The sequence below is a fragment of the Balaenoptera acutorostrata genome, chromosome 18 (genome assembly GCF_949987535.1).
Source record: "Balaenoptera acutorostrata chromosome 18, mBalAcu1.1, whole genome shotgun sequence".
NCBI classification, from domain to species: Eukaryota; Metazoa; Chordata; class Mammalia; order Artiodactyla; family Balaenopteridae; genus Balaenoptera; species Balaenoptera acutorostrata.
Window position 1 is genome coordinate 55,881,012 of NC_080081.1, and position 26,476 is coordinate 55,907,487.

General features: G+C 36.8%; 1 protein-coding gene across 3 annotated transcripts in view; it reads right to left on the reverse strand.

Moving 5' to 3' along the window:
- VWA8 (von Willebrand factor A domain containing 8) overlaps nt 1-26,476 on the reverse strand; it is a 364,979-nt gene that overhangs the window by 120,328 nt on the left and 218,175 nt on the right. For all 3 annotated transcript variants that reach the window (XM_057532758.1, XM_057532757.1, XM_057532756.1), the window contains 3 exons: nt 10,523-10,631; nt 8,852-8,990; nt 6,110-6,309 (listed from right to left, as the gene is read on the reverse strand). In XM_057532758.1, the coding sequence (XP_057388741.1) occupies nt 6,110-6,309; nt 8,852-8,990; nt 10,523-10,631 (448 nt within the window). The remainder of the gene's footprint in view (nt 1-6,109; nt 6,310-8,851; nt 8,991-10,522; nt 10,632-26,476) is intronic.

Here is a 26,476-nt window from a genome sequence, read left to right on the forward strand (position 1 = left end):
GCCTGGGAATAAAGGCAATAGTGATAAATAAACGAAAGGGAAGACGACAATACTGAAATATTTAAGAGACACCATGAAGACACTAAATGTTTTTCCCTAATACAGAATTTAAAGTATTAGATGGTTTAATGAAGATATTTCTAATTATGTAATGCAGAATCTTCTCTTTGAAGATTTTATCTTAAAACCATCGCCTTGTAAATATAGGCTAGCTTAACCATGATTTCTGTTTTATTACATACAAATGAGGAAATTAAGAGAATTGATAATTTTAAAAGCCCATTTACTTTTATCAAAATTACACTTAAACAATGTTCTGTTGAAAACTCTCTTACACTGTGCATAATTGAATCTCATTTATTCTTTTCACAAATCCAGGTTCAACTCAGAAAATATGTACATGTTATAAAGATGGGTTAGCAAGAAAATATCAAGGACCCCAAGAACCTAGCTAGTAATGAGTGTTTCATCTTGACATTCACTAAGCTTGAGAACTTTCATAGCTGGTGCTGTAATAACGTACAGACAAGAGATTGCTCCAGCAGCATTAATCACAGTTATGCAAATGAAGTAATAATCTCTCAGTAATTAGGAGGACTTTTTCAAGAAAAAAATTAAAAAAAAAATTAACCTTAGGCATTAAAATAAGTGAACAGAAACACATGAAATAAGAATTTAAAATTGAGAAAGCCAGAAAAGATTAAATATTTTAAAGAGATGTAAAGAAGTGGGCTTTTTTCATTAAAATTTAAAGACATTTGAAGATTAGACTAACAGGTTTACAAAAAGGCACCAGAAAGTTGTCAGGCCTTGTTATGCAATTGTCTTTTCTTTCTTTCTTGTTTTTGTTTATTTTGTTTTGTCTTATTTATTTTGTTTTGTTTTAAATTTTGGGCCCCTTCAGTTATCCTAACCCTTATGAACTTTTCATTTCAAGAACTTTCTTTGGGGAAAATAAAATCACAAAGCACCCGAAGAATTAATATGTATTTTGCAAAATATATACAAAACATGAAAAGTCTGTTCATTTGTTCCATAACATTTATTGAGCAGCTTATATTTAAAGCACAAAGGAGAATACAATGATGAATTAACCATGACCCTTGCCCTTTATTACATAATCCAGTTAGAGAGAAATAAAAAGAAATGTAAGTAGGTTAATGATTCATCTGCAAATCTGAGACCTCATAGTGTGGTTTCAATTTATTTCACTAGTCAATTTTACTGAAGTGCTCAAGAATTAAAGTAGTATTTGTTCCAAAGTCTCCTTTATTCCATATACTCTGAATCTTGGCTGTATTAAAATTTTCTACCAAGCATGTTGACAACGCTTAAATTTTTCCATAAACACTCTTAGAATGCATCATTCTGTATAATATGCAATTCTCCATTAAGAATGTGTGTTAGTAATATTCTTTTTAAAATCAACATGTCATATAAGAAGTACCATTCCTGGCATTTGAAAGTTTGAAAATGATGAAAACCTTAAGGAAAACCCTTAAAGTTTCCCTTAAGAAAATGTATTAATAAGTTAAAAATTTACAGTCTCTATTCTAGATTAAATCTTTTTTGAGTAAGTATTTTTTAAAGGAGAAACTCTCTCTTGCGATAAATATGTACAACATTAACACGAATTGTTAGCACTTAAGCAATTTGGGGTAATATTAACTTTTCTAAGCAACAGAAAGTCCTAAAAATAATGTTTGATCCCAAAATATGATTAAGTAGAAGAAATAAGCAGATGATTAAACAGATATGATTACGCAGAAAAATGAGTACAGTTTTGCATTTTTCTTCCTTTTTAGGGTCTAATACTTGTATACTCATAACTTTGCATAAGTGAACTGAAAAACTGTATCTTTCTAAGTAACAGAAAACATATATATATATATGTTTATATACACACACATATATATGTTTCCAGCCACTGCTGTATTTAGAATTAGTTCTAGAAGCAATTGGCAACATGAAGGAATTCTGCTGCTCCATCCTTTTAGATGTTAATGGTTTCCTTCTGTAAATGACTAATGATATAGTCTGTCTGAGTTCAAAAATAGAATTCTGCATCACACATGAGTACATGTAACTGTGGTTTTGGCTCTCCTTTAAGGGGGGCAGGGAGGAGAAGCGAGTGAGCAATTTTATTATGTTTGTATTTGACTGGGAGAAAAGTAACCTCTGGATGACCTCAATGTCCTAAAGTCTGAAGTTCTAAACTTTGTACAGATGTAATAAGTCATCTCATGGGGCGGGTGGGGGGAGGAGGCTTTATTTTTAGGCATGGCAAAATTTCCCTTTCCTCACTTAAGATTTTATTTTAGCCAGGAATTTTTGAACAACTTCTTAAACTAACCAGGGAAATGTATCTGCTGCCAAGCTTTATAAAGACAAGGGAGAGATGAATTAATGGAAGTACTTCTCTAGGATATTTTAGCTCCATTGTCAGGGCAGAATGGGGGAGAAGGAACTGATGGCAGTGCACATATTTTTTATTCGATTACAATTATTTATCATTTGTTAAGTTTTACAGTTACATGCTGTTCATTTGGAATTAAGGAGGTCTTATATCCTAGCAGGGACATAATATAAAACAGACAGCTGATATATCCTCCCTGGGAAAAGAAGAGGCAGTTCAGAGTACAGGTAGCGAAAGTATCCTGATAAGCTGTGCGTGCCTGCTCAGAGCATTGAGGTACCCTTCTGGAAAACTGTTGAAACTGGTCCAAGGGATAAGCCAGGTAGCATGCAAGAATGCCAGGAGGGAAAGTGCGGGCTGTACAAGTCAAGCACATCTTTACACTGAAAAACAGATTTTCTTTGATGAAAGTCGTTATAAGCGAGCAGGGTATTGGTCAGCAATGTTGCCAAATAACTGGATCTTTTGAGAAAATAAAATACTTCCTGAGAACCTGAAAATCTCGTACTTTTAAAGAATTGGCATATGTAAATTTGACAGTTTACCTGACAGCTGAAAATCTGGCAAGATTGTTTGAATAAATACTCCAAATTTAGACTCCTATTTAAATTTGATTGGTTTCCTGAATCAAAAATCACCAAGATATGTGCTTTTTATGACAGATTCTTCTGGCTGTAGAATTCAATTCAATGGCATTGGTATTTTGTTGGAAATCTATAAAGTAAAACCCTTATTCCAATGTGATGTACACAAACCTTTATAAGCAATAGCTGGATATTGATAAATTCTGCTTCTAGGAGAAAGCCATATTGAAAAAAATTGTGGAGACCAGAAAAAAATTTATTAACTCAGAATTTAAGATAATTATTTAGGCAAAGCCTAAAGTTAAAGTTGACTTACTTACTCAACGAAATACTGCTGTGTTACTTATGCAATTTTTTATTCTTGATTAGAAACAGTCTAAAAGTACTGTTTCTAGGTAACGCTTTACTCTCATAGTGTGTTTAAATACTTAACAAGTTAACAACATTACATTTTTTCCATATTTTCCTATTATGAATACTTAAAAAATTTTTCAGACTATTCTTTTCCCCACGTTTCTGCAGTGAGTGACAGCATGGATGAAGTTTAATTCTGGTGATGTCAATCCAATTTGGTTGGAACCTCAGTTCTACCATGTATTTACCGGGCAAGTTATTTAAACTTACTGAGACTCAGTTTTCTCACATGTAAATATTGCTAAAGCTACCTCGCTGGGCCTGTGGAAGAATAACACGGAATAATGTATGTAATCTTTTCCTTGACACATTTGTCAGCATTTAATAATTGATCCTCCTCCCTGAGATATTCATCACTTGGCTTCTGGGATACCACACCCTGGTGTAACCATCTACTTCACTGGACACTCATTTTCAGTTCCCCTTGGTTGATTCCTCCTCACCTCTCTCATTTCTTAATATTTCGTTGCCCCAGGGCTTAGTCCTCAGACTTCTCTTTTCCACCCACATTCATTCCCTTAGTGATCTCTTTCAGTTTCATAACTTTAAATAACATTTATATGCCAGTGATGCCCTAATGTATGTTTCCTGTTCCGACTTCTCCGTTAAACACCAGAATCATCTACTTGGATATGTTATAGGCATCTCGAATTTAATCACACATCTAATCTTCCCCTCCAAATCAATTCCTTCCTCATCTCAGTTCATGGCAGGTCTATCCTTTCAGTTGCTCAGGCCCTACATCTTAAAGTTGACCTTAGTTTACTCTCTTTCACCTCATATATCTGATCTGTTCGGAAATCCTGTTGGTCCCACCTTCAAAATATATCCAGAATCCATCATTACTTATGACCGCCATCCTCCTCCAAACTGCAATGATCTCTTGCTTGGATCATTGTAAAAATCTCTTCATCAATCTCCTTCATTCTGCCTTAGTACCTACAGACTATTCACCACAGAGGAGCTGGAGAAATCCTTTAAAAATATAAGTCAGATCTTGCTTCTCCTCTGCTTGAAACCCTCTAAGACCTTCCCCTTTCCTCACAGTCAGGCCGCAGAATGGTAGAATGATTTACAAGGCTCTACACATCTGCTTCCCCACCCTTCCACCACGTCCCTGACCCAACCCACTGAGTGACCTCTTTGACCTCACCTCTTTATACCCTCCCCCTCATTCAGTCTTCCCCACCACGCTTCTTTAAAGATGGAGAGGCATGTGTCAGCCTCTGGGCCTTTGAACTTATAATTCCTTTGCCTAGAACTCTCTTATTCCTGATATCTCGTCTCTCCCTCACCTCTATCAGATCTTTGCTTAAATATCACTTTCTCAGTTAGGCAATCCCTGCCCGCCCACCCTGTTTTAAAGGCAACTTTCCTCCCAGCCTTCTATTTTATTCTCCCTTGCTTCTCATCTTCTGACTTAAGATGTAATTATTTACTTTGCTTATTGTCTACCTTTTGCACCAGAACATAAGCTTTTGAGAACAAGGATTTTGGTTGTTTTGTTCATGGCAGTATCCCTAATAGTAGGCACATGATACATATCTGATGAATGAATAATATGCTTAGTATACTATTTGGTAGATACTAGGTGGGTAATAGGTCTGCAGAAACATTGTACTCCTTTCTATTGGATAGTACAGATTAACTTAGACCTGGAGAATTCTCATTAATTGAAACACAGACTGTCTTTTGATCTATATCTTCTGTTTGGAATTACTTTTAGCCTGACTCTGGGCATCTGTACTTTTCATTAGTGCTGTCTTACAATAGTAGTGATGGTTGGAACTTGAGCATCATTAGATACTAAAGAATCTCAGTGTATTCCTGCAATGGCCTGATGTCCTCCCAAAATTTGTAGGCTGAAGTCCTAAGCCCCAATGTATTAGGAAGTGGGGCCTATGGAGATGATTAGGTCATGAAGGTGGAGTCTTCAAGAATGGGATTAGTGCCCTTATAAAAGAGAAACGAAAGAGATCCCTGTTCCTACTGCCATGTGAGGCTACCATGAAAAGACAGCTGTCTAGGAAGTGAGTTCTCACCAGATGCTGAATATGCAAGCGCCTTGATCTTGGACTTCCCAGGCTGCAGAACTGTGAGAAATAAATTTCTTCTGTTCATAAGCTACCTAGTGTATGGTACTTGTGTTACAGCAGCCCAAACAGACTAAGATAATTCCATTCAGTATATTTACATGGCTATCTCCACGTAAAGAATGCCATTCAGGTTTCAGGTAAAATGTCGTCTCCTAAGGGGAGATATCTGAGCACTCTTTTGAGTACTGTTTACCCTTTCATCTCCTCCTACCCTACCCCCATCATTCCTTAGGACCTTACCTTATTTTTATACAGCACTTATCACTACTTGAAATTGGTATTTATTTGTTGGCTTACTTGTTTGTTGTCTATCTCCCCAAAGAGAATGTAAGCTTCACAACAAAGAATTATCTAGCCTCAAATGTCATTAGTGCTGAGGTTGAGAAGTCTCTTCAGAGAGGAAGATATTAGCCTGCCTTGTGGTACTGATAAAATACAACTCCTGACCCTGTCCTTCAGCCCCTGTCCTCAATCTTTATGAAAGCACATATTTTTAGTCAATCTTTATGAAAGCACAAATTTTTAGTTATAGGTTGAAAAACACTCTTGCCTTCTCCTTTGCATCAGTTACCCTGGGCATAACTAGACCATGTCATTACCTGCTGCTCATGGAGAATCACTTGACCCTTGAGGGGATTTCCCAGCGGTGCCACTGTCACAAATGGGTGCCAGACTCCACTGGCCGTTCTTGGGAAGATGTCAAAAAGGTCCACAAAGTAGCCGCTTTTCCCAGTCATATTCATAAAGTATAAGGAAACGGGATTGCATGCAACTACATAGAGAGTATTTTCCTCATTTTCTGAAATGACAAAAAAGTGTTAATTCCATGGTCTGCAATAGATTTTCTGACTGGTCAAAAGGTCCAGTGAAAACTGAATCGTGAGACAGCACACAGTCAGAACTCAGCAGATGATCTGCAAATGGATTGATTAGGTGGAAGAGCACTTTGAGAAGCAATTTCGCACCTGCTGTAACTGTACATTGGGCCACACCTACCTATTCCTGGAAGTAAGTATCTGGTCCCCAAAGAATTCTATAACATCTCATGCTAACACCATTAAATATTTAACACCCCTCAATGTCAGGAAATTCTTCCTTGTATGAAAGTATTTTATGCCTCAATAAAAGTCTGTTTCCTCTTATTTTATTGTTGGCTCAGATGGACAACAGCTCGTCAGCATCTTCTATCTGCTAATCCGGCATTTCCCAGCTAGTTACTAGATCTTCAGGCTTTTCTAGTAAATAAGTAACTCCATTTTTTGTTCTTAGCTCTATGGATCTTATTTTCCAAATTATCTTTTTTTGTATTTGTGTATTTATTATTACAAAATCTCTGTCTTTTCAAACTAGTACTTGACTAGGTCCATTTTTTGAATTCTATTTCAGTGCTTCTTCAACTTTCAAGGGCATATGCATCACCTGGGGATCTAATGAAAAGGCAGATTCTGATTCAGTGGGTCTGAGGTGGGGTTTCAGACTCTGCCTTTCCAACAAGCTCCCAGGAGATGTCACTGCTGTTGGTTTGAGGGCTTCCCTTAGAGAAGCCAGGCTTTGGACTATGTTTCCCATAATCTCTATTTCTGGGAACCTTGAAGCAAGGGATTAAGCTGCTTCTGTATAATAAACGCTATTAACATCACTCATTATCCAGGTATCTATTTACAGTGGTCATATTTTCTGAACCCAAAACTAAGACACAAGATATGAAAATCTGGAAAAAAAAATAGTTTATGTGTGTGTGCATATATATGTCATGTCTACACATAAAGACCAAATATATATAAAGATAGAGAAAACTTAAATATATATAAAGATATGGTAAATTTAAATAAGCTAACATTGATGAGAAACACAAATCAATGGAAGGGCAGAAGAAGACATATTATTTAGGAGACAATGTGAACTGTGTGTGTGTGTGTGTGTGTGTGTGTGTGCGCTACAGTTCTAAATATCAGATAGAATCACACAACTTATAATTTAAGAATCTTTTTAATGCTTCTACTATCAGCACAAATAAGTTCAATTCAACATTTATTGAGCACCTTTGTACATAGTATAGGGACCAGGGAATATAATAACAGTATTAATAGAAATGTAAAAATAATAAAATAAATCGAAATGTACTTCATGAACTTACAATTGTTCTCTCTTATTGCAGGCATTAAGTGCTGTTTGGTCTTTGGCTCAGAAATATATATATATATATATGTACACATATATATATGTATATTTAACCCTGATGCTAACCCAAGAAAATGTTCTTTTCTCTCACCAATACAGAATAGGTAAAAAAACAAAGAAATAAAAAACAACACAAAAACCTAGCTTGCAAATGTGGACAATACTAAAACAGAGGGTTAAATTATGTGAGGGACAGAAAATGAGTTTCATTTTTAAGGACCAATTCTGACTGGCTCACAGTGGCTGCCTGGAATGCTGTGTTGAGAATTGTGAGACTGTGACAAGGTTTAATGACACCTGTCACTGGCATGAGGCAGAGGATCACAGCATACTTACTTACAATCTCTAAATATGAGACAAGGGCAAAGTTCAAATTTTATCCGTAAGATTCATACTTATTCTCTACTAGTGAATGTAAAATATCTTAATAGGAACACCAGTCTGTTACCAACAAAAACCCTGTACGTTTTAAAAGCACATATTTTTACTCAACATAGCTGATGTTGGAGAAAACATCCACAGAACTTACATGAACAAAAACTTGCTTCTGAATTTTTGCCTGAATAACCTCCATTGTAGACAAGTTAGAGAATTTCTCCCTTTCCCCTGCCATCACTTCTGTTTATATCACCTTAGTAACTGCCATCAATTGAAAACTTCTGCCAAAAAGTACCCAGGGCACACTGCATGAATCAGTAGGTAATGGCAACAGTCCAGAGACGCAGATGCCAAAAATTCACATCCTTTATTTGCCATTCTTTACAACGAGAGGTTTAATGACTGCAAATCCTCCAGCCCTGCTTTCAGGGTTCATGCAATCACCAAACTGGAATCTGAGCCAAAAAAATCCAATGTTTTTCCTTTTTCTTTCCCTCTTCTATTTTTAGCACACGCCTGGGTGTGTTTAACTTTGTGCTACAATTGTAATGAGAAGCAGACACATGCATATAAACTCAGCAGTGCTTATGTGGATTTCACAATAGTATTTTGTTAGGTTGTTATAGGAAATTAGTTCTAAATTACATATAATTGCCATTCAATCCAAGAATGACACAGTTACTGAGTCTATCATAGACTTCTTGATGTCTAGAGATTATTTTGATCCTGCTTTTAAAAAAATCAGTGCAGGAAGGAAAAATCAAAAGAATAAACTGACATACCATGTGATGTAGCGATGTCGCAGATTAAGTTCATTTCATCCAACGGTAACTTCCAGGAGGCACATTCTTCAGTAAAGGTTTGGGATCTTCCTTCATGTCTTTCTATTGGATACTCCTGTATGTTTATAAGTGCTGGACCCTACAAAAAATAGTTATCTGAGTTAAGACATTTGGGTAGTTAGCAAAAAGTAGAAAAGCTAAAGTTCTTCCAAAATACAGATTTTCAATTCAAATATTCCACATCTTGAAATACCTCTTCTCGTTTTACTGACTAGCATGATACTTATAACAATCATAATACCATATACTTGCATTTATAAATGCTTTCACATGTGCTATCTTATTTAATTTCTCACTTTCTTTTCTTTTTACTCACAAAATATAGCAGATGTAAAATCCCATAGGAGTTCTCATTCCTTCATTCTTTCCTAAGCCAAGAGCAAGTTTTGAACTTCAAGTATTGGGACCCAGAGCTGTCCAAACTAGGAGAATAATTTTTTAAATACAGTTGACTCTTGAACATTGATTTGCATGCCCTTACAGCCCTTAATTAATCAAAAATGTTTGGGTTAGATATTTACTATTTTGCCATCCATGGGCGCTCTCACCTCTTCTATCTAGTCTGTATCTTAGGAGCTAGAAGACTAAAAACTACATTCCTCATACTCCTATTGCAACTAGTGACTGATATTCCTTTGCCCTTTTTCACGAAAACAAATATAATGGAGTAACCATCCTATCTGACTTTCCTGAAATACAGGATAGCTCTTAGGAATTCTACTGGCCATTAGCCATTACCTACATTGAGTACCTCAGAGGCCAGACTGGATGTGATTTAGGTTCTGCCAATTAAATGCAATTGCATGAGATTTGGAAGGCAGATGAGAGGCAGGGGCCATCTTCCTGCAGTCAGAGCAGATAAGGAGGCTCTGACAAATATGAGCAGTCCGATTCTATGCTCTGCTTACAAGGGTTGACAAACTGTGGCCTAGTCAAGACAAACTTGACTATGGCGGGTCAAGTCTGAGCCATCTCCCTGCTTTTGTCAATAAAATTTTATTAGAACACAGTCTCACTCATTTGTTAATGTACTGTCTGAGGCTGCTTTTTTGCTACCATGGCAAAGTTGAGTAGTTGTGACAGAATCTGTATGGCCACAATGCTTAACATATTTACTATCTGGCCCTTTACAGGAAAAGTTTACTGATCCTGCCTTACTGTGCAGCTCCCAACAACAGGGGTGGTAGCAGAAGCAAAAACACTCATCTTGAAACCAAAAGTCCAACAATGGTCCCTTGACTCTGTTACTCCTGTCCTTTCTAATGATTTTATAAGCATCTAATTCCCCACAGTCAAACCAACACGGGTTTCTATTGCAACTAGTGACTGATACTCCTTTGCCCTTTTTCACGAAAACAAATATAATGGAGTAACCGTCCTATCTGACTTTCCTGAAATACAGGATAGCTCTTAGGAATTCTACTGGCCATTAGCCATTATGTACATTGAGTCCCTCAGAGGCCCGACTGGCTTAAGAATTAGAGCAGAAGTTAATCTATTCTAAAATAACATCAGAACAAGTCATTTCTGAGATTGAATGGATTTTCTCCAGGGAAGATACAGAAAAATCGATAACATTCAACATTCTAATGAAGAAATAATGATATCAACCTTTACGTCTATATGATGAGTTTCTGCTGGACACAATAGTTTTTGCATTCCATTTCTTGACTGACCAATTGTCCAATAGCCCATGAAGGTCTGCTCTGGCAGAGGCAACCTGTCAAGGATTAATTTGAAGAATAAACATTTCTTCCTGTTTCCAAGTCATAGGAAAAAATAATGAGCCATATATTACCGACCACACAAGCAAATTTGAAGAATGCTTTACTTAGAAGTCAGTTATATTTAATTTTATTAAAAGATAGTCTTTAATATGATGTTTAAAATATACTTTGAAAAGAAAAAGATTTCACATTTCAGAAACTCAGAAGGTAAGGTCCTAGTCTGTTTTTACCTTAATGGCAAATATAATTAGGGTTTACATATTTTTCCCCTGAATTGGTAAATACTTAGCAATTTAATATCAAATTCCTATTACAGTATAGGAAGGATTTAGGAAAAACAATGGAGCAATCCATCAATTTTTTCATTCTATTCTCCTAAATTTGAAATCAAATAATAAATAGTACACAGTACTACCAGTCACATGCTTATAAGTTGTACAGGGCAAGTTTCATAGGGTCTATTTTAGCACTTTAATTTTTTTTTTTTTTTTACTTTGACTTGCCATATAATATAATATACCTACAGAAACGTTCACATAAATGTGCCACTTAGTCCTGAGCACACGTGTGTGTCCAGCACCCAAGCATCACGAACACTCAGAAACTCCCATGGACCACTTCAGTCATTACCCCTACCAAGGGAGCTACTATTCTGACTTCTAATGGAATTATTCTGTGTTTAGATTCCCTTTTATTTAAAGTTACATTTAAATAAAATAACTTGCAGAAACAAATATAGTAATGCTAAAGTACAAAACCACAGACAAATTTTTTAGAATAAGCCTTTACTTTTTAATCATACTACCTTTTCTTTGAATCTTTAAAAAAAGAACCATTAATTTGTCACTTAATTCAGTATAAATTTCTTATTCCATGCTAAGTGAAGGCCAAAAATGATTCAGAGTTAAAAGTTCTTTAAAAATGAGGCATGTACATGTGGCTATAAATTGAAATGTATGCTTGAAATGAGCTTGATGATCATTAAAAGGGTACATATTGAGATTTAGAAAATCATTTTATTTTCAGTGAAAGAGTAATCTGACAAAATATCTCCATATACTTAATAAGACCACGCAAGGCTTAGATATTTTTTGCATAGAATACAAAACCAGAGAAGACTGGTTCAAGATGGTGGAGTAGAAGGACGTGCTCTCACTCCCTCTTGCGAGAACACCAGAATCACAACTAACTGCTGAACAATCATCGACAGGAAACACTGGAACTCACCAAAAAAGATACCCCACAACCAAAGACAAAGGAGAAGCCACAATGAGATGGTAGGAGGGGCGCAATCACAATAAAATCAAATCCCATAACTGCTGGGTGGGTGACACAAACTGGAGAACACTTACACCACAGAACTCCACCCACTGGAGTGAAGGTTCTGGGCCCCATGTCAGGCTTCCCAATCTGGGGTTCCAGCAACGGGAGGAGGAATTCCTAGAGAACCAGACTTCAAAGGCTAGTGGGATTTGATTGCAGGACTTCGACAGGACTGGAGGAAACAGAGACTCCACTCTTGGAGGGAACACACAAAGAAGTGTGTGCATCGGGACCCAGGGGGAAGGAGCAGTGACCCCACAGGAGACTGAACCAGACCTACCTGCTAGTGTTGGAGGGTCTCCTGCAGAGGCAGGGGGTGTCTGTGTCTCACTGTGAGGACAAGGACACTGGCAGCAGAAGTTCTGGGACGTACTCCTTGGCATGAGCCCTCCCAGAGTCCGCCATTAGCCCCACCAAAGAGCCCAGGTAGGCTCCAGTGTTGGGTTGCCTCAGGCCAAACAATCAACAGGGAGGAAACTCAGCCCCACCCATCAGCAGACAAGAGAATTAAAGTTTTACTGAGCTCTGCCCACCAAAGCAACAGCCAGCTCTACCCACCACCAGTTCCTCCCATCAGGAAACTTGCATAAGTCTCTTAGATAGCCTAATCCACCAGAGGGCAGACAGCAGAAGCAAGAAGAACTACAACCCTGCAGCCTGTGGAACAAAAACCACATTCACAGAAAGATAGACAAGATGAAAAGGCAGAGGGCTATGTACCAGATGAAGGAACAAGATAAACCCCGAGAAAAACAACTAAATGAAGTGGAGATAGGCAACCTTCTAGAAAAAGAATTCAGAATAATGATAGTGAAGATGATCCAGGACCTCGGAAAAAGAATGGAGGCAAAGATCGAGAAGATGCAAGAAATGTTTAACAAAGATCTAGAAGAATTAAAGAACAAACAAACAGAGATGAACAACACAATGACTGAAATGAAAAATACACTAGAAGGAATCAATAGCAGAATAACTGAGGCAGAAGAACGGATAAGTGACCTGGAAGACAGAATGGTGGAATTCACTGCTGCGGAACAGAATAAAGAAAAAAGAAAGAAAAGAAATGAAAACAGCCTAAGAGACCTCTGGGACAACATTAAACACGACAACATTCACATTATAGGGGTCGCAGAAGGAGAAGAGAGAGAGAAAGGACCCGAGAAAATATTTGAAGAGATTATAGTCGAAAACTTCCCTAACATGGGAAAGGAAATAGCCACCCAAGTCCAGGAAGTGCAGGGAGTCCCATACAGGATAAACCCAAGGAGAAACATGCCGAGACACATACTAATCAAACCGGCAAAAATTAAAGACAAAGAAAAATTATTGAAAGCAGCAAGGGAAAAAAGACAAATAACATACAAGGGAACTCCCATAAGGTTAACAGCTGATTTCTCAGCAGAAACTCTACAAGGGAGTGGCATGATATACTTAAAGTGATGAAAGGGAATACCCTACAATCAAGATTACTCTACCCAGCAAGGATCTCATTCAGATTCAAAGGAGAAATCAAAAGCTTTACAGACAAGCAAAAGCTAAGAGAATTCAGCACCACCAAACCAGCTCTACAACAAATGCTAAGGGAACTTCTCTAAGCAGGAAACACAAGAGAAGATAAGGACCTACAAAAACAAACCCAAAACAATTAAGAAAATGGTAATAGGAACACACATATTGATAATTACCTTAAACGTGAATGGATTAAATGCTCCAACCAAAAGACACAGACTTGCTGAATGGATACAAAAACAAGACCCATATATATGCTATCTACAAGAGACCCACTTCAGACCTAGGGACACATTCAGACTGAAAGTGAGGGGATGCAAAAAGATATTCCATGCAAATGGAAATCAAAGAAAGCTGGAGTAGCAATACTCATATCAGATAAAATAGACTTTAAAATAAAGAATGTTACAAGAGACAAGGAAGGACACTACATAATGATCAAGGGATCAAACCAAGAAGAAGATATAAAAATTATAAATACATATGCACCCAACATAGGAGCACCTCAATACATAAGGCAACTGCTAACAGCTATAAAAGAGGAAGTTGACAGTAACACAGTAATAGTAGGGGACTTTAACACCTCACTTACACCAATGGACAGATCATCCAAACAGAAAATTAATAAGGAAACACAAGCTTTAAATGACACAAGAGACCAGATAGATTTAGTTGATATTTATAGGACATTCCATCCAAAAACAGCAGATTACACGTTCTTCTCAAGTGCACACGGAACATTCTCCAGGATAGATCACATCTTGGGTCACAAATCAAGCCTCAGTAAATTTAAGAAAATTGAAATCATATCGAGCATCTTTTCTGACCACAACGCTATGAGATTAGAAATCAATTACAGGATAAAAATGTAAAAAACACAAACACATGGAGGCTAAACAAGACGTTACTAAATAACCAAGAGATCACTGAAGAAATCAAAGAGGAAATCAAAAAATACCTAGAGACAAATGATGATGAAAACATGACGATCCAAAACCTGTGGGATGCAGCAAAAGCAGTTCTAAGAGGGAAGTTTATAGCTATACAAGCCTACTTCAAGAAACAAGAAAAATCCCAAATAAACGATCTAACCTTACCCCTAAAGGAACTAGAGAAAGAAGAACAAACAAAACCCAAAGTTAGCAGAAGGAAAGAAATCATAAAGATCGGAGCAGAAATAAATGAAATAGAAACAAAGAAAACAATAGCAAAGATCAATAAAACTAAAAGCTGGTTCTTTGAGAAGATAAACAAAATTGATAAACTATTAGCCAGACTCATCAAAAAAAAGAGGGAGAGGACTCAAATCAATAAAATTAGAAATGAAAAAGGAGAAGTTACAACAGACACCGCAGAACTACAAAGCATCCAAAGAGAGTACTACAAGCAACTCTATGACAATAAAATGGACAACCTGGAAGAAATGGACAAATTCTTAGAAAGGTATAACCTTCCAAGACTGAACCAGGAAGAAACAGAAAATATGAACAGACCAATCACAAGTAATGAAATTGAAACTGTGATTAAAAATCTTCCAACAAACAAAAGTCCAGGACCAGATGGCTTCACAGGTGAATTCTATCAAACATTTAGAGAAGAGCTAACACCCATCCTTCTCAAACTCTTCCAAAAAATTGCAGACGAAGGAACACTCCCAAACTCACTCTATGAGGCCACCATCACCCTGATACCAAAACCAGACAAAGATCCAACAAAAAAAGAAAATTACAGACCAATATCACTGATGAATACAGATGCAAAAATCCTCAACAAAATACTAGCAAACAGAATCCAACAACACATTAAAAGGATCATACACCACGATCAAGTGGGATTTATCCCAGGGATGCAAGGATTCTTCAATATAGGCAAATCAATCAATGTGATATACCATATAAACAACTGAAGAATAAAAACCATATGATCATCTCAATAGATGCAAAAAAAGCTTTTGACAAAATGCAACAGCCATTTATGATAAAAACTCTCTAGAAAGTGGGCATAAAGGGAACCTACCTCAACATAATAAAGGCCATATACGACAAACCCACAGCAAACATCATTCTCAATGGTGAAAAACTGAAAGCATTTCCTCTAAGACCAGGAACAAGACAAGGATGTCCACTCTTGCCACTATTATTCAACACAGCAATCAGAAGTCCTAGCCACAGCAATCAGAGAAGAAAAAGAAATAAAAGGAATACAAATTGGAAAAGAAGAAGTAAAACTGTCACTGTTTGCAGATGACATGATACTATACATAGAGAATCCTAAAGATGCCACCAGAAAGCTACTAGAGCTAATCAATGAATTTGGTAAAGTTGCAGGATACAAAATTAATGCACAGAAATCTCTTGCATTCCTATACACTAATGATGAAAAATCTGAAAGAGAAATTAAGGAAACACGCCCATTTACCATTGCAACAAAAAGAATAAAATACCTAGGAATAAACCTACCTAGGGAGACAAAAGACCTGTATGCAGAAAACTATAAGACACTGATGAAAGAAATTAAAGATGATACCAACTGATGGAGAGATATACCATGTTCTTGGATTGGAAGAATCAATATTGTGAAAATGACTATACTACCCAAAGCAATGTACAGATTCAATGCAATCCCCATCAAATTACCAATGGTATTTTTTACAGAACTAGGACAAAAAATCTTAAAATTTGTATGGAGACACAAAAGACCTCGAATAGCCAAAGCAGTCTTGAGGGAAAAAAACGGAGCTGGAGGTATCAGACTCCAGCTATACCAGACTATACCACAAAGCTACAGTAATCAAGACAATATGGTACTGGCACAAAAACAGAAATATAGATCAATGGAACAGGATAGAAAGCCCAGAGATAAACCCATGCAGCTATGGTCAACTAATCTATGACAAAGGAGGCAAATATATACAATGGAGAAAAGACAGTCTCTTCAATAAGTGGTGCTGGGAAAACTGGACAGCTACATGTAAAAGAATGAAATTAGAACACTCCCTAACACCATACACAAAAATAAACTCAAAATGGATTAAAGACCTAAATGTAAGTCCAGACACTATAAAACTCCTAGAGGAAAACATAGGAAGAACACTCTTTGACATAAATCACAGCAAGATCTTTTTTGATCCACCTCCTAGAGTAATGGAAATAAAAACAAAAATAAACAAATGGGACGTAATGAAACTTAAAAGCTTTTGCAAAGCAAAGGAAACTACAAACAAGACCAAAAGACAGCCCTCAGAATGGGAGAAAATATTTGCAAACAAATCAACGGACAAAGGATTAATCTCCAAAATACATAAACAGCTCAAGCAGCTCAATATTAAAAAAGCAAACAACCCAATCCAAAAATGGGCAGAAGACCTAAATAGACATTTCTCCAAAGAAGACATACAGATGGCCACGAAGCACATGAAAAGATGCTCAACATCACTAATTATTAGAGAAATGCAAATCAAAACTACAATGAGGTATCACCTCACACCAGCTGGTATGGGCATCATCAGAAAATCTACAAACAACAAATGCTGGAGAGGGTGTGGAGAAAAGGGAACCCTCTTGCACTGTTGGTGGGAATGTAAATTGATATTAGCCACTATGGAGAACAGTATGTAGGTTCCTTAAAAAACTAAAAATAGAATTACCATATGACCCAGCAATCCCACTCCTGGGCATATACCCAGAGAATACCATAATTCAAGAAGACACATGCACCCCAATGTTCATTGCAGCACTATGTACAATAGCCAGGTCATGGAAGCAACCTAAATGCCCACTGACAGACGAATGGATAAAGAAGTTGTGGTACATATATACAATGGAATATTACTCAGCCATGAAAAGGAACTAAATTGGGTCATTTGTAGTGACATGGATATATCTAGAGACTGTCATACAGAGTGAAGTAAGTCAGAAAGAGAAAAACAAATATTATATATTAACGCATATATATGGAATCTAGAAAAATGGTACAGATGAACCGGTTTGCAGGGCAGAAATAGAGACACAGATGTAGAGAACAAACGTATGGACCCTAAAGGGGGGAAAGCGGTGGGGGCTGGTGGCAGTAGGATGAACTGGGAGATTGCGATTGACATATATACAGTAATGAATAAAATAGATAACTAATAAGAACCTGCTGTATAAAAAATAAATAAAATTAAATTTAAAAAAAGGTTTGCTAAATTGTACAAAAAAAAAAAAGAATACGAAACCACGGTTTCTGGTGGAATATGATTTTTGTCCTTTGAAATGCTAATGTTTAACACAGAAGGAAAGAAATTTATAAGAAACTTTCATTGAAATTTTTCTAAGTCATTAATCATTCAAAAGTACGTATGTGTTTTTGTATCTGTCATTTAAAATACATTTTAAGTACGTGGACAATTATCCTGATTGGTCATCCACTTATTTCCATGTTTTTACCAGTAATGAGGTGGAAGAGGCAGTGAGTCAGAGGATTTACTATTACTGTGTTCTCTCTTAAATGTAATAAAAACACATTTCCATGTCAAAAGGGCAGATCTTGAAAACATCTTGTAGACTGGAATCTCTCTCTCCTTGTTTAGGGGATGAACAGTATTCTTCATTGCTTTCAGCAGTTCACCAAAGGAGAATTAAGTCTCTAAATATAGAGGAGAAAACAAAGGAAGGAGACACACCTAATTTTCCGCTAGTGTAGAAGACTTAGTAGGTTCTAGTGCTAGTTCTTTTATTAACTAGCAAATTTGTGAAAGGGAAAGTTAGACAATTTCTCTGAGTGTTAATTTCTTCCTTTGTGAGATGAAAGGGATAATCTGTAAGGTTCCGGTTTCTTAAGCTGGGGGAGGTCTCTTAAGATCACTGAAGTGAGTGGAGCGAAGTACCAGTGGTAGATCTTACATTACCTTAGTGCTCTGGAGTTAAAATAAATAATCAGAATGAAATTATCTATACCTATCAATAGAATAGGTGCCTGATAGACAAAATTGCTTTTTTTTTTTTTTTTAAAGGAGCTCTACATACATCCTAAATTGGCTCTTTGAAGACAACAGAAACAGTTACACATCTGGAAATCTAATCAGAAGTGGAGAATTGCTTAATAAAAATGATGCTTGGTTGATAGGTTGAAATCTAGCCTAAAAAACATGTCTAATATATCCTTTAATAATCCCACAAAATATCATACAGATGCTAAAAACAAAACAAAACCAAAAACCTTTATCCATTTGGGAAAAAGTAACTTTACTCGACTTCCAATTTTTACTGACAACCCCCAGGGATATTCATGAAAGCTGCTTTGAACTTGCCAACTCATTCTAAGTAACAGTCATGGAAATTACAGGTTGCCTGGTTCTATTTAAAAATAGTACTAGCAGTTTGGTTGGCAGAGTATGGGAAAGACCTTCAGGTACCCCATATAGAATCTATTCTAGAACCACATAACAAGATGCTATTAGCGTTAACAATTGCAACTGAAAGTCACATACGCAGGGTGTTCTGGTGTTGCACAATCAAACTGACTCTGTCAGATCCTTGGTAACACGGGGAGTTGTTTCTAGACTTCCTGTGGGCTCCAGGCTGGCCAAGTGAGGTAAACCAAAGCCCCTCATTTATTTTCCACTACTAAGACCTCCCAATAAGTTGTGGAAAAATTTGACGGTTACTAACTCTCTCCCCTTCAGTAAGTTAGTAGTTAGGGGGAAGGGGAATTATAACCGAGTGTATGAACAAGCTTTGGAATTCGAAACATATTCAACATTAATTTGGGGGTAATTCTAATCTACTAACTAGTTAGCAAAAGGCCCTATATTCCATTACTGAAATCTGTCATTCAACTCCAACCAGACTTAAGTTGTTATACCCGATTTGATTGAAACAACAATGGCATTTTCCATAGTTTTAAGATCCTGTCACTTGTATTGTTTAAGTTTGTTAAAGTCCTAGCTGGAATGATGTCTGGATTTGATTTTAAAGGGGAAGTGGATGAGCTTAAGACTTATAAATAGTACTACTTTTTATCATGTCATTCATGAATTTGTGTTTTTTAAAACAATGAAGTATTTCAATTCATATGTTGTGATGTTTCTTAATCCCTTGTGGAAGAATTAATAAAGATCTGGAAGAAAAACTTTTAACTAAAAAAAAAGGTGACTTTCAAAATTATGACTCAGGTCAAATTATAGCACTTAGCCAAGTTACAGAAAGGAAAAAGAAGTTTTTTTAAAGTATGCATACATTTCATAACACGGTGCATATGGACACCAAAGTTGAGTTATAGAGTCTGAAAGACATACAAGAGATTTGTCTAAGATTGTTCCATAGAGGTGAGCTGGGGTTTTAAATAGTATGTTGTGGCAAACTTCTGCCTTCTCTGAACATTTGCCAATACTATTTCTGGAGTATGAAAGAAACACATGAAAAAGATTTGGATCTTTCTAGGGGCATTATGCAAAAGTTGTTGATATACCTATTATCAACAATTCTGAAAACATTTCCTTACCACAAGAACTACTAATTTTCATGGGAATAATGGAACCCCTCTGGGTAGTTCCACCAACACTCAAAAATTCACCAATTACTACCATCTTTGAGAAGAAAAGGAACAACTCCAATTTTAGCAGGCCTCACTCATTAAAAGTTGGTAAAAATTAAGTTGGACTATCCAACTGAGTTTACTGGAACATTTAACAGAATAACCCTGACAAACATTTCCACCTTTGGTTCTTACCCCTTCCTCTTACTCTCCAGCTAATGTATGCCTTAGTTACCTCAAATTGCTACTTGCTGTTCCTGAACATGCTATGCATTTTCATGCTTCCATGAGGTTATTACTTTAGCCCAGAATTCCTTTCTGCTATTGCCTCTTTGACGAAATCCTTCTCATTTTTAAGGCCCAATTCAAATGTTACTTCCCCTTGCATCCCTCTCCCATATTTCTTTCTGGGCAGAATGAATCTCTTGCTCTTCTGGGTTTCCATGGAAATTGGTACATATGGAACTCTTAGAAACTCTTAAGATAGAGTTCTGTAGAATTTGCAATTTTCAAATTTAAGACCTGATAGAGAATAACAGTTTTAGAGAGCATGGTCAGAAGTAAATCTATGAAATCCCCTGTAAATATTTATACTTACTAAAATAAAAAGTCAACACACTACATAGAGAAAACAGAAATGCTACTTTAAACACTTTAAATTAGTAATAATGGGTACTACTATCCCCAATTACCCTCCCTTGTTTGCTAGAAACTTCTGAATTTCCCTTCCCTACAGTCGCACATGTTGCTGGTAAATAAATTTTGCTTTGCTGCAAATGATATGGACATGAGTATGTACATGTGCTTTTCCTTTCATTGGCTGGCTCTGCATTTAGACATTATGGTTTTCACTTTATAACTTAGACTGTGCACCTCTGCCACCAAGGTCCTGCTGTGGTCACAGAAATAAAGATTCATTTGGATATAGGATGGAAAAAGATTTAGGGAGACTTGTTATTCTTGGCTAACACTTCTCAAATTGCTCCCCAATATCCAGCTTGACACTGTGCAATGTCAGTGCTGGTGCCCAGGGTCACTCCGTGCTAAAGCAGATGTTGTCACCTTGCTCCACACATCTCTGGCTTTCTTATTCTTCATAGAAGTTGTGAAACTACAGTTCTGGGGCTTGGGTTTCCTTTCCCTCATCTCTCTTCAAATTTCACTGCAAAAACTTCTCTTTTTCTGCCATCTGCTTTACCAACTACATCTCAGTATTTTCCAATCTTAAATTCTTTCCTTTTCTAATTATTCACATCAATAATGACTGGGACTGAAACTTTCCCAGTTGGAAATTTTCCCAGAAAACAAACAAACAAACAAAACTTGTTTGAGTCCTGTTATTTCCCACAAAAAGGACTCATAGGATGAGAAACCCGACTGCAAATGTAGCACTTTGAACATAACATCGCGTAATAAGATTGGGAGCTTACATGTTTTCCGAAGATTGTTAATTCATTGAAGGTAAGGCTTACATCTTACTCACTTGTATCTCTGGCACTCAGAATCCATCGATTCTGCTAAGGAAACCTCTCTCACCGGTGTCCCTCTTTTTCATTCCCACTGCCACAATGTAAACTCTCACTGTTCATCACCGGGATTACTGCAGTTGCTTCTCAGCAGGTAGGTCTTCCTGCCTTCAGTTTCACTGGCTTTCAGTTTCTTATCTTTAGAAAACTTAAAGGGGTCTTCCTAAATTATGAATCAGACCATGCTACTTTCTGGCTTCAAATTCTTCTATGGTTCCCCCGACTCTTCTCTCCCTTTTAGTTTCACCACATAGCATGCCCTCAATTAACCTTTAGTTTTAGTCACCAAAATACTTGCATTTTCCAAAAGGCACCATGCCCTCTTAAAACTGTCTCTGCTTGAAGCGCTTTCTTCTCCTTTATTTGCCTGGAGAACGCCTAGTCATCCTGTAAAGATTCAGCTGGGTTACTGTCCCCCAGGGCAGAAGGCAGCAACCCCACCTCTTTGCTTGCTCTTGTGTGGCTCTCACAGAACACAAGTCACTCTTTACTTCAGTGCTTCCCCAATTATTATGACCTCCTTGAAGGCAGGTACTGAGCCTTCTTCACCTTTATATTTCTAACTCCCTACTTAGTGTTTACCACATAAATGTTCAATAGTGTTTGTTAAATGAATGAATACTTGGTTACATTACAACTGACAACATCTTCACCTACTTGCTTCTCATCTTGATGGCAAGTTGCAAACCACCATGGCAGACCTTCCTCACTGCATCCTGACTACATGACTCTCAACAAACAATGCAATCTACTTTGCAAGTGTATTTGGAAGAGTTACCTATTGGTCGGGATTGGGGATTTCTATTCAGCCAGGTGACAGATATCACTTACAAATGCCTAAAGGACCAAAGATAATTCTGTGAGACTGCTGAAGATGAGTATGGAAGAAGATTCATAGATCTTGACAATTTCTATGTAGATTGGTTATATTTTTAAATTTTTCTCTGCACCCCCATAAAGGAGCTGAAAGCAAATAAAATGGCTGTGAAGCTACTTCATAGTATACCAAGAGTAAAGGGTGAGGACTATGAAACTATAAAGCCCAATACCACGCTTCTGCTTATAATAGTGTCATTATGTAAATCTTACTGTTTTTGAAAACTAAGAGCTTTTTTACGATGTGCAAGTAAATCATGATGCAGAGTGGAATTGCACACCTTAGAACTTCATGATGAATGTAATGAACTCATCTGTAAAGACTAGACTTCAAAAAGAAAATTATACCATATAATAGTTTGGAAAATGGAAGGAGAAGCACAAAACTTTAAGAAGTGAGTCTTTTAATTTAATGGGATAAATAGTAAACTGATAATCATTCTTATATTGAAAGATAAACCTTATGAAATTACTCCTAAGGGAGGCCCTGGTTGGGGGTGTTTTTGACGTCTCTGGTACTTGGAAGACCCTGTAGTTGGTCTTGGTCAGAGAAAAAGCAGCTGCTGTTGATGTTCCAATTACACAGGATAAGTCTTAATGTAGAAAACTGATTCTAGACAAATACCCTTTTAAGACACATTCAATATAGATGAAGCTATTCTGTCTGCAAATGTGCACACCTGGCACTACTCTAAAGATCAATACTAAACATGATCATGTAACACACACCGAAATGAAATATCAACACCTCTTACAACAGGAAAACATGACCTTAGCTACCTTCATTGGGAGTTCTGTTAAAATATGCTGTGAGACTGGCTGATAATGAATGGTTGCTGATATAAGGGAGAAGACTGACAACTTGTTCAACTATCCAATTCATCTAGGGGCAGTGAACCATAGAATCTGTGAGTTTGAAGGACATTAAAGGCTTGTATTGCTTGTACAATCCGGTATTGTAAGTTTGAATCACTTGAGTACCTCCCCAACAAGACTCATCCTGATCTGTCTGAACCCGGACTACAGGAAGGTATACCCTACCTTTCCCTTGGGGAATCCATTCCACCTTTGAACACAGGAGCTATTGGCCCCACGATGGAGGCCAACTCTAATTTGTAATGACTTAGAAGCAACTCACAGATGCACAGGAAATGCACAGTGATTTATAATTATTCTGCCAAAGCTAACTATATAATGAGTGTGATTTTGAGGATGGTAGTTCTAAGTAAAGGATTCTATATAGAATAAACTGAAAAAAGAAAAGAATCATTCTACTCATTTTGAAGAATTTGTGAATGTCACCTATTTTGATTTTTCAAAAATCAAATCCTTATTGTAGGAGAAAAGATATAAGCAAATTTGCTTGCATCGTATAAAAAAGATGTTTTTATTTACTTCTGTAATCCATGACAAATGGCATTAATTTAAAGGACACTGCGATTAAAACGATGGGCCTAGTCACTAACATAAAAGTTAAATGTATATTTTGCATGATATATGTCCCAAAAGGGTAGGAAATGAAATTTGGAAAACAACTCTGAAGTTTCTTTAGAAACATTATCTTTAAAATCTTGCAATCCAGTGTTGATTACATTGCTTTTCTCATGCAAGAATGTGGAGGCTGCATGGTGAGTGAACAAAAAGGCTCTGGAACAGACAGATCTGTGTTTGAATCTCCCATCCTGCCATTTATTAGTTGTATAATTTGTTAAGTTACTTAGAGTCTCTTGAGCCTCAGTGTCTTCATCTGTAACACATACACACACATGCTCTTACACCTACTAGATAATAAAATAGGAAGGAATTACTTGCCCAATAGAAAAAACAGAATTGTTGTAGAGATTGAGTTAGTATTTGTGAAGTGCTTAGAGCCCTTAGTAAGCATTTGATAAATATCAATATTTTAATTTTTGCTGCCTTAAAAATGTGTTGTCTTCCCTCCCTTGATACATTTATGTTGATGTCTACCAATGCATAAAACTTACTTATATTGTGTTGAACTGCCATAGCAATGTCCGGTTAACTTGATTTCTCGTTTGTCATTGCTAAGGGTGCCAATGTTACACCCTTAGAGTAGGCATTGCAGAGCGGTGTAAGCTCTGCTGTCCTGGAGGCAAAGGTCCCACGAAATAGCAATTTCAGAATAGACCTTTACTTTAACATTTTAATTTTATTTAAATAAGAAAACAGAATGAAAAATTCCAGGGCCCAGAGAGTCTATGGACATTTAAAAAATAAAATATAGAAAATAATACACAAGTTAGAATAGAAAGTGAGGCCCCCTTTCCCCTTTCCAGAGACTCTCCCAAAGGCAACTACTATCAACAGCTACCACTGTGTTTTTAAATTATTTAAAATGCGAACCTATTAGAGAAATTTAATAAAAATATTGGCTAATATGGTCTTAGACCACATAAAGTTACCTTATTTTGCCGGTAAAATGAAGTTAAAAAAATTTTAATAAAGCATTTGAAAGCAGAGAGAGAATACAGATATCAAGAGGACATTGGAGGAGTAATTACAAGACTCCATAGGGCTTCTTCACCAGCTATGGGACAATGTAAAAGAGCAGTCACATGTAACAGTCATTTTTAGATGTACAGTCTGTCTAGCAACAGCATTTCTATGAGTCTGTAAAGGATAATGACATTGAAACATATGCATAAAGACACAAAGTGTTGATATTAATGTGTTTATTCCTTACTTTGTGTTGAAATGCCAGAGAAATGCCTGGCATAAAGCACCTTAGATGCTTTATGATCTGTTCATTACGTTAGAATAAATATGCTTTATGATCTGTTCATTACGTTAGAATAAATATCTTAAGTCTAAAAACTCAACTAACAAGAGGGAAGGAGAAAAAAGTGGGGTAATGGGAGGAATGTCATACATACTTGAATCTAAACCATTATAGATATATTTCTTTTCAACAAAGAAGACTGAGAATGAAGTGTTTAAAAAAGGATCTCCTTTCAGGGACATGTCTCTCCTATTAAGAAGAAAAACTCAGAAAAGAAAAACTAGAAAGAAATATTTCTCAGTTGAAATAACACATAGAATCCTAGGAAAAGATCTAGAAGGATTAAACAATGGTTGTCTCTGGATGGTGGAATTATTAGTGTTTTAATTTTTTTTGCTAATTTATTTAAAAAATAAATGGGATATCACTCTTCATTTAGTAAACATGCATCATAGAGAAATCCTACATATAAAAGCCTTTAAATTTCCTCAAATTTTTTATTCTACTTGACTTACACAAATAAATGTTTGGTAGATTGTAGTACTTTGCCAGTGACAAACAGGCAATAAATGCTTTGGGGGAAAAAAAAAAGAAACTGGCTTAAGAATAAACTAAGCAGTTTAATAAACTAAGCAGGGCTTCCCTGGTAGCGCGGTGGTTAAGAATCCTCCTGCCAATGCAGGGGACACGGGTTCGAGCCCTGGTCTGGGAAGATTCCACATGCCGCGGAGCAACTACGCCCGTGAGCCACAACTACTGAGCCTGCGCGTCTGGAGCCTGTGCTCCGCAACAGGAGAGGCCGCGATAGTGAAGAGGCCCGCGCACCGCGATGAAGAGTGGCCCCCGCTTGCCGCAACTAGAGAAAGCCCTCGCACAGAAACGAAGACCCAACACAGCCAAAAATAAATAAATTTAAAAAAAAATGTACAGAGACCTATGGGATAGGTAGCATCACTGCACTATTTAGGAGAATAAAAGGGAAAGTGACAGGATCTCTCTTAGGAATTTCACTAAAGAGGACTAACGGGACATCACCAAACAGCCAAAGTATATTCTGACTTCAGCTGAGGAGGAAGGTGCTGTAGAAGACACATGAAAACTTCCCTCTTCTACAACATCTGTCTTACATCTCTTTTTACTTATATGCAGTGGATGGTCAATTACTTCTCCATCCCTATCTTGTGTGTGAATGTGACCATCTTATTCTGGATTCAATGTAATTTTGCTCCTATCAAATAAAGACTGGATTAGAGAACAAGAAAATTGACAGCAACAATTTTTCATTCAGGGCAAAAGGATATTAATAGCAATTAAAACATTTGGTCCGTCTTCCTTAGGGACAGAAATC